Source organism: Prunus persica, chromosome G2 (assembly GCF_000346465.2).
Source record: "Prunus persica cultivar Lovell chromosome G2, Prunus_persica_NCBIv2, whole genome shotgun sequence".
Taxonomy (NCBI): domain Eukaryota; kingdom Viridiplantae; phylum Streptophyta; class Magnoliopsida; order Rosales; family Rosaceae; genus Prunus; species Prunus persica.
In genome coordinates, this window is record NC_034010.1 from 26,638,439 (window position 1) to 26,654,051 (window position 15,613).

At 39.9% G+C, this 15,613-nt stretch overlaps 5 protein-coding genes and 1 long non-coding RNA gene across 6 annotated transcripts; 4 read left to right on the top strand and 2 right to left on the bottom strand.

Moving 5' to 3' along the window:
- On the top strand, window positions 516-3,012 carry LOC18785438 (GDP-Man:Man(3)GlcNAc(2)-PP-Dol alpha-1,2-mannosyltransferase). Its single transcript, XM_007217917.2, has 7 exons — window positions 516-920; window positions 1,005-1,291; window positions 1,416-1,602; window positions 1,724-1,792; window positions 1,910-2,103; window positions 2,308-2,417; window positions 2,526-3,012. The coding sequence occupies exons 1-7, from the start codon at window positions 621-623 to the stop codon at window positions 2,762-2,764; spliced, it is 1,386 nt and encodes a 461-aa protein (XP_007217979.1). The 5' UTR covers window positions 516-620; the 3' UTR covers window positions 2,765-3,012.
- LOC18784603 lies at window positions 3,213-5,245 on the top strand. The gene is made up of 2 exons (XM_020557647.1): window positions 3,213-3,416; window positions 4,244-5,245. The coding sequence occupies exons 1-2, from the start codon at window positions 3,375-3,377 to the stop codon at window positions 4,976-4,978; spliced, it is 777 nt and encodes a 258-aa protein (XP_020413236.1). The 5' UTR covers window positions 3,213-3,374; the 3' UTR covers window positions 4,979-5,245.
- On the top strand, window positions 7,090-8,435 carry LOC18785071 (transcription factor bHLH51). The gene is made up of 2 exons (XM_007218764.2): window positions 7,090-7,466; window positions 7,549-8,435. The coding sequence occupies exons 1-2, from the start codon at window positions 7,128-7,130 to the stop codon at window positions 8,038-8,040; spliced, it is 831 nt and encodes a 276-aa protein (XP_007218826.2). The 5' UTR covers window positions 7,090-7,127; the 3' UTR covers window positions 8,041-8,435.
- Window positions 9,334-10,778, top strand: LOC18785384 (transcription factor MYB25). The gene has a single exon (XM_007221049.2). The coding sequence runs from the start codon at window positions 9,948-9,950 to the stop codon at window positions 10,677-10,679; it is 732 nt and encodes a 243-aa protein (XP_007221111.2). The 5' UTR covers window positions 9,334-9,947; the 3' UTR covers window positions 10,680-10,778.
- Window positions 11,923-12,413, bottom strand: LOC109947555. The gene is made up of 2 exons (XR_002270322.1): window positions 12,291-12,413; window positions 11,923-12,193 (listed from the first exon to the last, which is right to left on the bottom strand). It is a non-coding gene; the product is annotated as an uncharacterized LOC109947555 (long non-coding RNA).
- LOC18787646 (RING-H2 finger protein ATL66) lies at window positions 12,812-13,996 on the bottom strand. Its single transcript, XM_007218469.2, has one exon. It carries the CDS (start codon window positions 13,631-13,633, stop codon window positions 13,151-13,153), a length of 483 nt encoding a protein of 160 aa, XP_007218531.1. The 5' UTR covers window positions 13,634-13,996; the 3' UTR covers window positions 12,812-13,150.

Sequence of the window (15,613 nt, forward strand, 5' to 3'; positions counted from 1 at the left end):
CCAACTGCAAGTGCAGTTGACTGATTTTTAATCCTTCATGTTTGTCTTTTTCTTCTCAAACCTATTCAACGTTGAAGTTCCAAATCCGCTTGTCATTGCTTTGGGTTCAATGTGATAGGTAAAAGGATAATAAATAATATAAATTTTTGAAAAAGAGAAAAAGGAAAGAAATGCGAGAGAGAATAGTCGAATATAATTATAGAGTATAGCCGTGCTGATATACTATTAAAATATTTAAATATAATTATAGAGTGTGGCCGCTGTACCATTAAAATATTATAATATATTCAATGAGTACAGCCGCGCGGCTATACTATATTTGAATGATATTCAGAGTATGGCCAGGCGGCTGTACTGTTAAAATACTCTAATATATTCCAAGCGTATAGCCGCGCGGCTGTACTATTAAAATATCGAAATATATTCAAAACGTACACTATACTGTTAAAATATTCGAACATATTCAAAATCTAAACGACGTCGTGTTCATTCTGTTTAGTGTTGTACTATCTTTCGGTCTCGTTACATAATCAGAAAATCGAAACGATCGAGTGGAGTCCTTTTTCATCATTCAATTTCCGGGCCTCTCTACAAATTCCCAATACGATCGATCGACGTCAATGGCTTACCAATTCGTGATTTGGGGTCTGATCACAGCTCTCTCAGCCTTGATCCTCAGATTCTCTCTCCAAATATTCACCGCCAGAAACAACAGAAAACGAGCGGTGGCCTTCTTCCATCCCTACACCAACGACGGCGGCGGCGGCGAGAGGGTCCTCTGGTGCGCCGTCAAAGCCATCCAGGATGAAAACCCCTCCCTCCGCTGCCTCGTCTACACCGGCGACCATGACGCCTCCCCTCTCTCCTTGACCGCGCGCGCCCTCGACCGCTTTGGGGTCAAACTCCTTCACCCACCTAAGGTACTCTCTCTCTCACTTTCGTCTTCTATCAAGATTCAATTTGTTTTTTTTTTTTAAAACTTGAATTTTGGTTGGAATTTGAAGGTGGTGCATTTGAACAAGAGGAAGTGGATCGAGGAAGCCGCGTACCCACGCTTGACCATGATTGGGCAGAGCCTTGGCTCTGTCTACCTCGCATGGGAGGCCTTGACCAAGTTCACTCCTACTTACTATATCGACACCAGTGGCTACGCCTTTACGTATCCCCTTGCCAGGCTGTTTGGATGCAGAGTTATCTGCTACACCCATTACCCTACAATCAGCTGCGACATGCTCTCTCGTGTTCGTCAGCGGAGCTCCATGTACAACAATGACGACTTTATTGCTCAGAGGTATATTTATCGTCGCTATTAACATGTGCTGATTGCTGATAATGATTGATGAATAATATGCTTTGCTATTTGTTTAGCCGAAAAAATCTCAACATGGATTGCTTTTGTTGTGTTGTTGTTGTAGCAATTGGTTATCCAGCTGCAAAGTCATCTACTACAACATATTTAGCCGGATGTATGGGATTGTAGGCTCTTGTGCCCATCTTGCTATGGTTAATTCTTCCTGGACTCAGTCCCATATCGAAAAGCTCTGGAACATCCCGGAACGGACTAAGCGTGTCTACCCTCCGTGTGATACTTCTGGACTTCAGGTTTGTTACCAGTGTCTTGACATTTTACTTGGGAACATGGTTTTACGAGTTATGAATGTGATAATGATGTGCTGCAAATATGCAATTGGATTTGCCTTTTAACAAGTTTCTGCCCGAATAGGTGCTTTCTTTGGAGAGGCCAGTGGAACCGGTGAAACTTATATCTGTTGCACAGTTTCGGCCAGAGAAGGTGGGCATATAAACCTTATGAGCACAAGGTACTAAGATTTTTGCGGCTCATTTGTGGGGCCTTTACTTGTTGTGGCTGCTGGCAAGTCCTTATGAACTTTGGTTATTTCTTTCTCAGGCACATGGCCTCCAACTTGAGGCCTTTGCAGCTGCCATAGGGAAATTAGATGCACACTTGCCCAGACCTAAGCTTCAGTTTGTGGGTAGCTGTCGGAATAAGTCGGATGAGGAAAGATTACAAAGTTTGAAAGATAAAGCAATTGAATTGAAAGTGGACGGGGATGTGGAATTTCATAAAAATGTCTTGTACAGGTCTGTGCTAGGGGTCTCATGTTCTGCATCCTTTTATGCTCGTCAAATTAATCTAGTCAAATGCTTATGCAAACATCTGAACTATTCTCTATTTGTAAATAAGTTTTCCTGAACTTGTTGGGTTATCTTTTATTCTTGTAATTTGATGACCCCTGTTTGGATTTGTTATTGCTTTCTTAGCTTGGTTAGTTTTCATGTCTACAGGGACTTGGTGCAACTTTTGGCAGGTGCCATTGCAGGAATCCATTCAATGACTGATGAGCACTTTGGAATAAGTGTTGTGGAGTATATGGCTGCAGGAGCCGTCCCAATTGGTGAGCATCTCAAGTTATCTGTCATCTGAATCTGAACCAACAAACTCTGTAACTTATCTTATTCATTCTTTCCTGTGCTGATGTTCCTCATGTTTTCCCTTGTTTCAGCACATAATTCTGCTGGCCCAAAAATGGACATTGTCTTACCTGAAGATGGACAGCAAACAGGATTTCTTGCCTGCACCGTGGAGGAATATGCAGATGCCATCCTCAGTATCATAAAAATGCCAGAAACAGAGAGGCTCAAGATGGCTGCAGCTGCAAGGAAACGGGCTGACAGATATTCTGAGCAAAGATTCTATGAAGATTTCAAAGCTGCCGTCTCTCCAATACTTACCCAGGCTTAGAAATAGTGGACTTGATATCAATCACAATATACTTGTAACTTAATAGAGAAGAACCCTTTCATCAGCCCTTAGTTTTATAACTTTTTTTTTCACTCCAAGTCTTACCAGTAACTCAAAAAGTTAGATTATGCTGCCGTCTCTAATCAGATTGTTATAATTTTGACGTCTATGATTTCATGTAGTTGAGAAATCCAAGTTTTCTGAGCGACTTTGTATTGCCTTTCACATATTTACAGTTCTTCTAGACATCCAATTTAGCCTTTTCTTTCCCTTTTTTTTTTTTTTTTTTCCTCTCTTTTCAACGTTAATATGGACAATGTTGAGCCATTAGATTTTTAATTCAGTCAAGTTTGGATGAAATAAATGAAAGACCGCATTGATACTTCATTGTTTTTCATTATAAAACGACATGTCGTTGGGACATTGGAAAACAAAAAAATAAAGAAGGCGGCGTGCTAGACACGAGCTAGGATAGGCTGTGGTGCCATCAAATTCTCATCCCCTTCCCTTGGATTACAGACCATTCACTCCTTCATTGCACCACAACGCAGACACACGGTGTGTAACTCTCTCTCTCTCTCTAAATGGTTGGGCCGTAGACGACCAGAAAATGGCTGTTTCATTCTACTCGGCCGTTGGCTTCAATTCTATGGTAATTTCATGCTCCTCTTATGCACCATTCCGTCTTTTGTCTGTGTTCAATTTGTGTCTATGAATGCATGTTTATAGCGAATTACTACAACTTGAACCAATTTTTTTCTTCTTTGTTCTCAACCCCTTCTGGGTTTTTGTTTTTCTGGTAGTTACTACTGATAATACCCACTTCAATATCTTTTTCTTTTGAAACATATAATATTCAACTGGGTTATGACCTTTAAAAGGATGAATCTTGGCTCAAGGGTCTTTTTTTCTGATGCCTTAACCCCAAAAAAGGAAATGGTCTGGATAAGGCTTTCTTTTAGTTGAGGTTTTTGACTGTTAGGACTTAATCCTACTGATGACTATTGTGCCAAATTTGTTTTTGTTTGACCCAAGTTTCCTGGAAGAAAGGAAGGCGCCTATGGTGATTTCATTTTTCAGAAAAGAAAACTTATGCCTCTCCTTTTATGATTTTCATCTATTGCTGTGTCTGCATGTTAGATTGTTTGCTTAAGCGTCATGGTCAGAACTCAAGGGGGAATTTTTGTTTACCTTTCAAAACTTCGGTCTGTTTTATGAATGGAGAAGTACTTAGCTTCACTCTTAGTTAGACTTGATCATTGATATGCTTTCTACTTTTTTGCATGATTGGTACGATGTCTCAATGCATCTAAATTAGAAATTTATTGTACCTTTCAAAATTTGTGTTCTATATAGCTGAATAGTTTCATGCTCTCATTGCTAATGAACGGTTCAAGGGACTGTTTCTAACGACGTTGGAGATGATTGTTCAACAAATGATTCTATAATTTACATAAGTTTTTTCTTTTCCATTTGAAGTTAAAAGCCAAGTACCAGAGCATGTCACAATTTTCTGCTGGAGCTTGTATACCTACGGCTTCCCAATTCACATCTTCATTCGGAACATTTAGGCCAAAGAGGGATATAAGCAAGAAAAGATGGGGCTTATGTCTTTCAGTTGCTGATAGCAATCGTCTTACCACAGAGACCGATGATAAGGCTTCTGGAAATACTGCAAGTTCTCCTTCTGATGACCGATTACCAATTGTGAATTCTTCATCTTTGGGTTCTTCTGCCAACGACAGTCAGTTCCAAACTAGTGTCCTAGATCAGTCAGGGACTCAAACCTCTGAGCCTTCCAATGGGTCTTCAGTTTCCTCAAGCCAGGAGCGGGACGCACCTCTGTCACCTAATGTGCAATCTAAATCAAAAAGATTGCCGCTAACAGCTAGGGAGAGACTGAGGGCAGCCAAGGTTCTCAGGCGTTATAACACTGAAACAAAGCCAACTAAAAAATCAGAGAGGGGCAAGAATGTATTAGATGCTCTCAGAGACAGTGAACGTGGGAAGAAAAGATCCGGACTTCCAGAGGCCCCTACAAACATTTTTGACGACAGCAAGCGAGGGATGCCAAAGCAGGGCCTAACTTGGGATTTTCCAGGGGGTGCTGATTTGTTTCTAATTATCTTCTCATTTGTATTTATCAGCACGGTCATGTTTGCTACAACTTACGTTGTTTGGAAACTTGGTGCCATCCATTTCAATGAAAACTGAGGGATGGACTGTGGATTTGAAATCAACATCGGGCGAGCCACCTTGATGCCTCCATATACCAAAGTTCTCCTTCGCAGCCACAGCCACAGGACTAGGATTTGAAATCATTTTAGGCAAGATATACACGTCAATGTACAAAGATTTGCAGGGTCAATATTTGTTGTATCATGATCATGGGTATTCAACATTTACTGCTCGCATACTTTTGTAGCTTCATTGAAGATAGACATATATGGTAACAGCTATTCAATTCCTTGAACTTCTTCCCTTTGTTTCCTACCTCCTCAAAAACAAGTCTCTCACTTTGTTGAAAATGAACAAAGAAAAAGCATTTCACTTTGTATTTCTGTCAAAATTTACATTGACCTTGAGATATTTTAGTGCAAAACGCAACCATATGTTGCGGCTCATTTCATTTGGGCAGAATCTGATTCATCCCAAACGTCTTGCCAGGACTTTTAAAGCATGAGCTTTCTTAAGTTGGATCAAACATGCATGAACTCACCCATCTGTTCTCATGATCAAACACGTGCTCATTTAATTTGCTGTCATCTATGACCAGAGAGAAGACCAAAGTGGGCTACACTGGAGCCATTCATATTTTCTTAGTCTTTAGACGTGGCACCTTTTATCATGGCTCCTGCCGACGGTGGATATAATTCAAGCAAATATGTTGAACCAAATGGGACCCGAAAAGACTGCGTTTGAGATATGGATTTTTAGAAAATGAAGGAAGAAGAAGATACGGGAGCTATAAACACCACACAAATATGAGAAAATGGGCAACTCTGCAAAGCAAGTGGTTGATCAGATGTCGTATCAATCTTTAAAGTCCTCTTTATGGTGAGTAACAATGTTTGAGTGAAATCAGGGCCCTATATATCCGGCCGTTGATTCTTATTGAAGCATTTTTGTCTGCTTGTGCCGTACAGCACAAGCAAAACCCATGAAAATAGGACAAACCGAGCCACTAAAATGAGTGGCAACTTGTTAGGTTAATAAGGCATACAAGAAATAAATCTTGCTAGATTTAAGAGATCTCTTGGAAATTATCTGATCTGACAGTAAGATTATGTTTGACAATTGTCAATCCCGATTTTACATATTTAGCGATTAACAATTCTAGTTCGCTACCTAAAAACATAACATGTCAGACACACAAAAAAACTATTAAACATAAACAATATTGCACAATTGTCCTGATTTAGTGGGGATGAAAAAGCACAGTGGTGAGGTTTGATAGTTGTTCCTGAAAAAGCACAAGTCAGCTGCCAGCAGCTGTATCTCACTTGAATTGTGGGTGATGTGGCAGTGTGCTTTAGTCTTGTTACAGTTGTGTTAAGAGTAAGTTAGAACTTCCTAACAATGGTTGGTTTAAGGGGTTAATATGAGCTTTGTATATTTAAAGGCTGAAAAGCATTGTGCTAATATGAGTCAATTCTCATTAAACATCATAAAATTTCCTCTCTCTAAGCCTCATCCTTTTTCCTTCATGGGAGCTTACATGCTTCTCAATGCACACTCCAAATGAAAGAGAAAAGGTGGAGAGATTAGACAAAGTCACAACATTAATTAGCATTTTACAAATCTTATTCTCGTGGTTTTTATCACAAATGAAGTAGATGATCCATCTTCCGTACTACTCTGTTACCAAGTCAATGCATGCACAGCAGAGCAGCTGCTATTAAGTTGATGATTCATCTTCATTTTTCATATTTGATAGTTTGATAACATAACATAATCTTCTCGTACAATATTTTACTACGGTTTTGCGAGTTTTGCTATAGGATGTTTCTAAATTGGTTTTGGTTTAGAAAGTTGATGTGGTGAGACAAATCTCTATGTCCTTTTGTGAACCCAAATCCAGTGAAATATATAGTGGATTAGGCATTCTTCGATTTTTCTAATTACCAAGAGCCCTTTAAGGTTTTGTTGTTTACTGATGAATCAAAAGAAAAGCAGGGAAAAAAAAAGTACAAAATACAAATAAAAATCGTATTGAGAAAAGCCGGATACGGCCAAAAGCAAATTTCATTTGACAAGTTAAAGGTTTTATGGATAACTACCGATCACTATCAAAGGTGTGGAGATCACACATTATTAGTGCAATGAACAGTAGATCTTGATGTGAGATAAAAAGGCAAAGGGGATGGAGAGTATGGTTTTAGAGAAGTGTTGGTTGTTTTTGGCTATGGAGAATTGTTATTGTGCTGGTCCTCAAGGGGCAACCTGGGCTCCCTACAACTCTGCTGCACTGAGCAATGAGTCTTCCAGCTTTCCACTTCCGTGGCCTCCTCATGCCTCCAGCTCTACCCAATTCCAGTTTTGTGGGTTCCCAAATTCTTGGTCTGCAACGGCTGAAGGTGCTGATGAAGAAGACAGAGCTGCAACTGCTTCAAAGAGCCACAGCCAAGCAGAGAAAAGGCGCAGAGATAGAATCAATGCACAGCTTGCAACTCTAAGGAAACTAATTCCCAAGTCCGACAAGGTACTTAGTACAATATCACTTAATAATTCTCGATTCTCGAGAATTGACTGTCTAACAACATAACATGTCGAGGTTTCTACAGATGGACAAGGCGGCTCTGTTGGGAAGTGTGATCGATCATGTGAAGGATCTAAAGCGAAAAGCAATGGAAGTCAGCAAAGCCTTCATGGTTCCAACTGAAATGGATGAAATAACCATCGACTCTGATCCTGCTCAGGCTGCTGCAAACTCCGGCAGCAACAATATTAATATGAACAAAAGCAGGTGCAGTATCGTCATAAGGGCATCTGTTTGCTGCGATGACAGGCCAGAACTGTTCTCGGAGCTCATTCAAGTGCTCAAAGGCCTAAAGCTGACAGCAGTGAGAGCAGACATGGCAAGTGTGGGTGGCAGAATCAAAAGCGTTTTGGTCCTCTGTAAAGATGGTGAAGAAGATGAGGCTCTCTGCATAAGCACTCTCAAGCAGTCACTTAAGTTGGTTTTGAGTAAAATTTGTGCATCATCTATGGCACCAAACTGTCGAATTAGAAGCAAGAGGCAGAGGTTTTTCTTGCCATTTCAATACCCAAATTAGATCTTATTTTGTTCCCAAGATTTTTTGAAGTGTGTGTGAATCAAGTGATTTATAGAGTACATTGAGTCTCTATTCTTTTCTTTGTGTTCTTCCCTTGGGAGACATGCTTCAATAATGGATTGTATTGACATGTGGAGAGATTAAGCTATAAGCTTGGTGGCATGCATAAGGCAATAAGGCAACTGTGGGCACAACAAGGAAGGAGCAGGAGGTGATTTATCATGTGTGGCTTCCTACCATATTGAAGAAGAGAAGTTTGCATGATTAGATTGAACAATAAATATATATATGATGTTTTGCTTATTTTTGCCAAGTTGCATTAGCTGGCATCTTGTAATTGTACGCAATTTTGGAATTTGATAACAAATAATTGCATTTCTGTTATTTTGGCCTAAGTTTATCTCTAATTGCATAATAAGAAGAGGGTGCTTGCCATGCTTTGCTTCACACATAGGATCGACTGCTACTTGGTTTGAAGAATCGCCAGATTTAGTTATTGATGTTTTGTACGAGGATTGTAATAAGTAATTTTTTTACTGGTATGATCTTAGGGGGACGGGGGGGTGCTCTAAAGGTGGCAAGGTTCATTTTCTCGTTTGCGGTTGTGAAGGTAGGCTACCTAGGTAGTCCGACGACCACTACGCCTTTATGTGTAGAGATGCTCGCCTAATCCTCTAAGACATAGCTTGAATTTTTGAGTACTTGTTTTCATCTTGCATTATCAATAAAATTATATCGCCTTTGGATGAAAAAAAAGAAGAGGGTGCTTCTAGGGATAGACAATGGGTACTCCTTGGACCAAATTACCACCGCACCACCACATCGCTAAACACTAAATGGGTATCTACATGGTCGTCTATATCCATTAGTAAGGAGGCTATAATGACACGGAGTTCTTAATAGTCATCCGATCAATTACAGAGTCATTATTGTACAGCCGTATTAAACCCCTCAATATAACCCCTTTTTGGTGAATTTGTAAAGGTGCCATTTGAGTCTACCGCTCCAATTTGACGCAATTGAGGTTTGAGATGTTAATGATTATATACCTAATTTCTTGATAATAAAAAATGCATTTAGCTACTCCACTTTGTTATCTACATCTACTTATTTCAACTCTTGTCAATCTTTTTTGGTCACAAACTTTGAATTCGATGCCTGCGAGTGTAGTAGTTGGAATTGATGTCATGTTGTAGAATTAAACTTGTCTACCAACTTTCTTTTTCCATCGTAATTAACTCCAGAAGTTGAGTTAATAATAATATAGTTTATTTTTTAACTGTTTAACAAACGGATCCATGACATGACCATATTATCCACCCCTAATCTCGGTTCGGTAGTTCAGTAGTTGCTTCACACTCCTATTCCGTTCCGTTTCCGTTCCATTAAGAAACGGATAGCCGTCACACTATCCTACTCTACATTCAACAAACTGCCCTTACTCTTTTTTTCTTTTTCCTTTTTCTGTTAATTCTTACGTGTGTGTGTGTGCGCCATCGTCACCATCCATCTCAAATCGAAGTCATGAGCCCTGATGGATCAGATTGATCTAGAGAATTGAGCTCTATAATCAAAAGAACCATCAGTCTTGATGGAAGTTATAACCTCCTACTTCTTAAACCCAATAGACAAGTTTGACAACAACAACAAAACCCAGCATTTCCCAGAGGCTTAATAATAATATTATCATACAAAATAAAATTTAAAAACAAAAAAACAGAAAGGAAAGAAACGCGTTTCAAGTTAATTTCTGTTATGTGAATCAGAGCGGTTTTACGGTTCATGCATGTCGCCAACCCAACCCCCCCACCCCATTCTTCAACCCCCCCTCTCTCCCTTCCCATTCTCAAATTCACACAATCCATTTCTTCTCTCTCTCTCTAACTCCAACTGATCATCATCGTCGTATGATGATCATCATGAGCGTGATCAACAGTGATGAGGATCGAGTGAAGGGGTCGTGGAGCCCACAAGAGGACTCCACGCTCATCAAGCTGGTGGCCCAGCACGGCCCACGCAACTGGTCCCTCATCAGCACCGGCATCCCCGGCCGCTCAGGCAAGTCCTGCCGCCTTCGGTGGTGCAACCAGCTCAGCCCCACCGTCCAGCACAAGTCCTTTACGCCGCAAGAGGACAACATTATCGTCCGGGCCCACGCCCTCCACGGCAACAAGTGGGCCACCATCGCCCGCCTCCTCCCCGGCCGAACAGATAATGCCATCAAGAACCACTGGAACTCCACGCTACGGCGTCGTCGCCAACTCGCCGAGTTGTCGTCCGCGTCGTCCGATTCCAACTCGGTCGCACAGATCAGGTACGAGCCGGGCATGAAGCGGCAGTGCCTGAGGGCGTCGCCGGAGCCCGATAGCTTTAAAGCGGACGTGGGAGGGGACGGGGTGGTAGAAACGTCGCTGACGCTGTTGCCACCTGGCGAGAAGGAGGAAAACGAGGTCATTTTGAAGAGCGAGGATCATGATGACGAGGGAAAATGTGCTGTGGAGATGGAAGAGACGTGTTTGCTAACGATCATGCAGCGGATGATAGCCCAGGAGGTGAGGAATTACGTTGATGGCTTACGGGCCGAGGCTGGACCCACGTCGTTTGGGCTTCAGTCAGCAGGGCTCCAAAATGATCCGTAACGCTTCAATATTTTCTATTTTGCACTCTTCAGTTTTCAATATCTTTTGGTCTCTGTTGGGTTGTGAATTCTCACTTTCAAAATCGGCGTGAACTTGGAAATCTTCATGTGCAGCAGCAGCATCATCAGATTCAGATGTTAGTTATCAACTTTTACTACTTAAGCTTTAGTTTGGCAATCTGCCCCAAGTTTGATTTGCGATCGTCAGCAATAATTGGGTAGTAAAAAGAAAAGAGTATTTAAATCGACCAACTAAATTAAAAGCGTCTGGAGGCCAGGGGTGATTGTCTTGTCTTGTATGACGGGGTACATGGACTCAAATCTTAAGATTACAAAAATCCGGAGGCCATGGAAACATACTTTGTGGACACAACAAACATTAGCCGCATTCTGTTTAGGGTTTTCAGTGTGTATTCACATGAGAATATAAAATAAACCGGGTTAGAGTTGCCGATTTATAACTTTTCCTTCAACCGGAGCGAGTAGTTCCATTTCTTATGTCGGGGATATAATCGCTTTCGAAAGGAAAACTAAACTGTTGGCATATATCCTCTGCCTCAGTTTAAGAGTACAAAAGAACAGAATAGCAATTACGCATTGCACAAACTATAAGTGGGAGGTCATTGAAATTGTACAGGAAACCTATTTCTCATACGAAAACACATGCTTCTGTTAATACCAAAGTCGTAACTATAAACCAAGTGGTGAAAACAACCTAACCAAGACTGATATTTTCAGTTCCAAACTTCAAACAACCTATACCTAGCTAAAACATCTCTTTCAGTTCCGATGACAGAAAATCATGTCCAATCCAATCTAAAATTTCAATTACAGAATTCAATCAACCTATCCAGAATACAAGTACCCACTATTGTAATTGACATCACTCAACTTACAAAGCAAACACGCCCAGATGAATCCAAGTCATTCATCCATTACTCATCCTAGAACACAAACCATGCCTACTCAACAAGGGCTAGGCATTCGCCGGCCGGCCACATAGATCACCTTCTATGGTGCCCAAGTACTAAAATCAAAATCTGAAAAATTCATCTCCACCTTGCAAATAGACAGTGATATCTAAACAGTTCATTTCTCTCGCATCTATCGCAACAGAACATTCATCAACTACTATATTCTAACTCGGGATACGATATTTCAAATCACTAACAAAGAAATGCGATTCACAACACATATATAAGAGAATCCATCATCACAATCAGAATTTAAAATCGCGATACCAAGGCTCAGATAGAAAATCAGTTATTTTAAAGCTCATAATATGGTTTGAAAGCTGACTGAAATTAAGCAAAAATTGTTCAAACTGAGAGAATCACAAAAGTACACAACGACTACAAGCTGACTAATCGGTACTGATTACTTGATTAGAAAACAAAACATGGGGATCGGGTGAGAGACGACGTCGATTGATGGTGGATGGCGGCAAAACTACTTGGATCTCTGTCTCATCTTTCGGCGCTTCCTCTTCAACCTCCTCATGCGCTTCTTCTTCCACTGCCCACGCCACAAAACAAAAAGAACAAATCAATAAACGAACAGATAACAAAGAATAAGAGAAAGCTCAAGTAGGGAAAGGAGATGGAGCTCTTACCTTGGCTCTCATGGTGACGATGAAACGAAGTTCGCTTTCAAAACCTTAGTTCTGCAAAGAAGGCTGCGGAGAAAAGAAGTTATCGTATCTTGAGAGGGTTTGGATATTAGCGCTTTGCGACTATTTATATTAGAAGAAGAAACCCTAATGTTTTGAATTTGGGTTGGGCCATTACTTACCATCCTCAAATTTCGGGTTGAGGATTGGGTTTTAGGCGGATTAGTAGATTTGGTTTTGGGCCGACTATAACATTAGGATTTTGGGTCGATCAAAGGAGTAAAATAGAATTTTCTTTTTAGAAGCCCGATCTTCGGATAACCAAAAAGTTCAAATTTTAAAAATTTTTGAATAAAATATTAAGACGTGAGTTTGGCAAATTGACAAATTGATCAGTACAGTGAACCTGTCGTTTTACAGTCAAGTTCGAGTCTCCGTTATAAATTAAATTAATTAGAATAATTAATTTACACTATCCCTTGTATTAGAAAAAACAAATTAAGAAGAAAAAGAAAGAAATTGACTGACTTCAGGGCATTCTTCGAACATATGCCGCCAAATGTATAAACAACGCATTTATTTTTATAGGGAAAGAACAAAGCATTCGTTTTTTATGCCTCAATCTTCGTCTAGTTTCCTCAGACAATAAAATATATGGAAAATCAAACCACGACAAGAGTAGGAAAAGGAGAAGAAAAAAAGCTCCAAAATATCTCCAAACAAAGACGATAACACAAAGGACAGTTCTGCTTTACAAGAATTTACAAGATCTAGGATAATAATGAATTAAATTATTCTACATCCAAATAGAAAAAAAAAAAAAAGAGTAAATTATTTCCAAAAAAGGAAAAACCCAAGCAAAATCAGGTAGTGGTGGACTGAGCTTGGAGCTGAGCTCGACACAGCGGGCAGCTCGACCGAGTCGCGAGCCACGTATCAACGCACTCAGAGTGGTAGCTATGGCTGCAATTCGGCAGAACCTTAACCTTCTCGCCATCTCCGAAAACCCCGAGGCATATGCAACACTCTCCGCCGCCGCCGCCAGCCTCCAAGTCCCGAACCGATTGGTGGTACAGGACGATTGGCAGGGCTCGGATGACGGTGGGGTCGAGTCCCTTGGGCTGACTCTGCGGCGGCGCGTTGGGCGGCGTGTTGGATGAGGAGGAGGTGTTGGGGTGGGAGTGGCATACCCAGCGCGCGTAGAGCAAGAGGACGGTGACGAGGAGGACGACGGTGAAGAGGACGACGACGAAGAAGAGCGTGCGGCCTCGGATATGAAACTGGGTGTCGTCCAGCACCGTGAAGTGGCCGTCGAAGGGCTGAGATTGTTGGGAGGAGGAAGCCATTTGGAATTTAGAAGGTCGGTGGATCGCCTTTGATTAATGAAGATTTGAAGTGGGTTTAAGTAAGATTAGAATGTGATTAGCAAAAGAGGAAGGGTTTATATAGTAAGTAGGGGCTGGTTGTTTTGGTGGCGAAATTGTTTGCTCAAGGACAGCTCAGAGAGTAGTGGCTTTACACAGTTCTTGAATGATTTTTTTATTTTTTATTCTTTTTGGGAATAAGATATTTCTGTAAGCAAACCCATTGGGCTTCTACCGTTGGATGAGGGCCCACATTTGACTTGGAATTTTGCTATCTTTATCCTCAAAATTAACTTATTCACGTTTTATTTTTATTTTTCTGGGCCTCCTTTTATGAAATTTCTCCTTTATTTTTATTCTTTTTTGGTCTTGTAGTTTTCAGACAGTTTTCTCTGAAAATTCTATTTTTATTTTTATTTTTATTTTATTTTTTATTTTTTTACTTTTACCGTCAAATTGGAGAGGCCTTGGGTGTTTCTTGTCCTCCATTCTCTCTTTGGCAAAATTGCGTGTTGCAAATGTTTATTAGTCAGAAGTTTTAAGTTATTAATCCATCTCAACATAAAATAGGAAACTAATCTAATCAACGCAAAAGATAAGTTGGGTTATCTCTGTCTTTTACCTTATGAAGAAAAGTTCAACTCGATCAAGTTTTCTCCATTATTGTGTATATATAGTACTCTAAGCCTAGAACATTCACAAAACTTTATATCACCAATCATTGAACTGAGTGCTCATTTTCTGTTTATCTATATATATAAAGCAAAAGGCAGAGAATGGTGAAACATTCAAAATACCAAAAAATGCCCTTGGTTAATGCAAACATTAAGAATTGAAATTATTAATTAAATAAGGATAATATGGTAAATTCACAATTTTTCGTATTAAAAAAATTAAAATTAAAAGAAAATTCAGATAATAGGTCCTATTTTTATAGAACACAAATATCCATTATCTTTTTTAATTTTAAAATAAATTTAAATTTTTTTAAAAAAAAACCTCTCGCATGCGCGGAAACGCGTGCATAGAGACTAGTATATATATATATATGGTACATGTGATTAATTTGTGAATCACTTAATAGAGAAAAGTTGTATTAATATTCAGCACCTCAATTAATTTGTACTTGTTTTGTTTATCTTATCAATAAAATACTATCGTTCTTTTAAATTGTAAGTATTTTTGTTCCTCGATCTGTTGTCAATAATTACCGAGATATTATAAAACGAGTAATGCTATTTAGACACACAAAATTGACCACATTAGCTGACCACCTTATGTGGCAGCTGATGTGGTCATGCCATGTCAATTAATGAATTTTATGTGAATTTTATTATTTTTCTTTATTTTTAAAATTATTATTATTGGGAAATAAAAAAAATGAAAAACAAAAAGTTGAACTTTTTTCGTCTCCAGCACACCCTTCTTCCTCCATCAAATTTACCTATCCCCATCAAAATCAAAGAAGAGATATAGATATATTCCAGCACTCCCTTCTTCCTCATCAAATTAACCTATCCCTTCAAAACCAGAGAAGAGATATAGATATACTAGAGAAGAGATCAAATTCAAGAAAAATAACAAAATTACAAGAAGAGAGGAACCCAATCAAAACCAGAGAATTTTGATTTTCATTTTGAATTTTGGTGTTTTGAGGGTTTTTCAAGAATCAATAATCATCATCTTCGATCATAAGTGAACAGTGACCATCAGATCTAGAGTATTTGGAGAGCGCCAATGCGTGGGGATGTGAGCGGAAGCAGCATGGCGGAGATGGCGACGGCGGCAGCGTTGATGGGTAAGGCGGAGATGTCGGTGTAGTGGGACATAGAGAACTTCTAGATCCCCAAGGTCTGTGACACGCATGCCATCTCCCATAACATTAGTTCTGCACTCGTTAAGGGAGTGCTAGAGATGAAGAGTCCAGGGATGCTAGGGTTTTTAATTTTTTATTTCAATTTT

Bases quoted from the DNA above. Each gene is read 5' to 3' on its own strand.
- LOC18785438 (XM_007217917.2), top strand. From the start codon at position 621: ATGGCTTACCAATTCGTGATTTGGGGTCTGATCACAGCTCTCTCAGCC. The intron at 1,603-1,723 runs GTTTGTTACCAG...CTGCCCGAATAG, and splicing joins GTGATACTTCTGGACTTCAG to GTGCTTTCTTTGGAGAGGCC. The intron at 1,793-1,909 runs GTGGGCATATAA...TTTCTTTCTCAG, and splicing joins CACAGTTTCGGCCAGAGAAG to GCACATGGCCTCCAACTTGA.
- LOC18784603 (XM_020557647.1), top strand. From the start codon at position 3,375: ATGGCTGTTTCATTCTACTCGGCCGTTGGCTTCAATTCTATG. The intron at 3,417-4,243 runs GTAATTTCATGC...TTCCATTTGAAG, and splicing joins CCGTTGGCTTCAATTCTATG to TTAAAAGCCAAGTACCAGAG.
- LOC18785071 (XM_007218764.2), top strand. From the start codon at position 7,128: ATGGAGAGTATGGTTTTAGAGAAGTGTTGGTTGTTTTTGGCTATGGAG. The intron at 7,467-7,548 runs GTACTTAGTACA...AGGTTTCTACAG, and splicing joins TAATTCCCAAGTCCGACAAG to ATGGACAAGGCGGCTCTGTT.
- LOC18785384 (XM_007221049.2), top strand. From the start codon at position 9,948: ATGATGATCATCATGAGCGTGATCAACAGTGATGAGGATCGAGTGAAG.
- LOC18787646 (XM_007218469.2), bottom strand. From the start codon at position 13,633: ATGGCTTCCTCCTCCCAACAATCTCAGCCCTTCGACGGCCACTTCACG.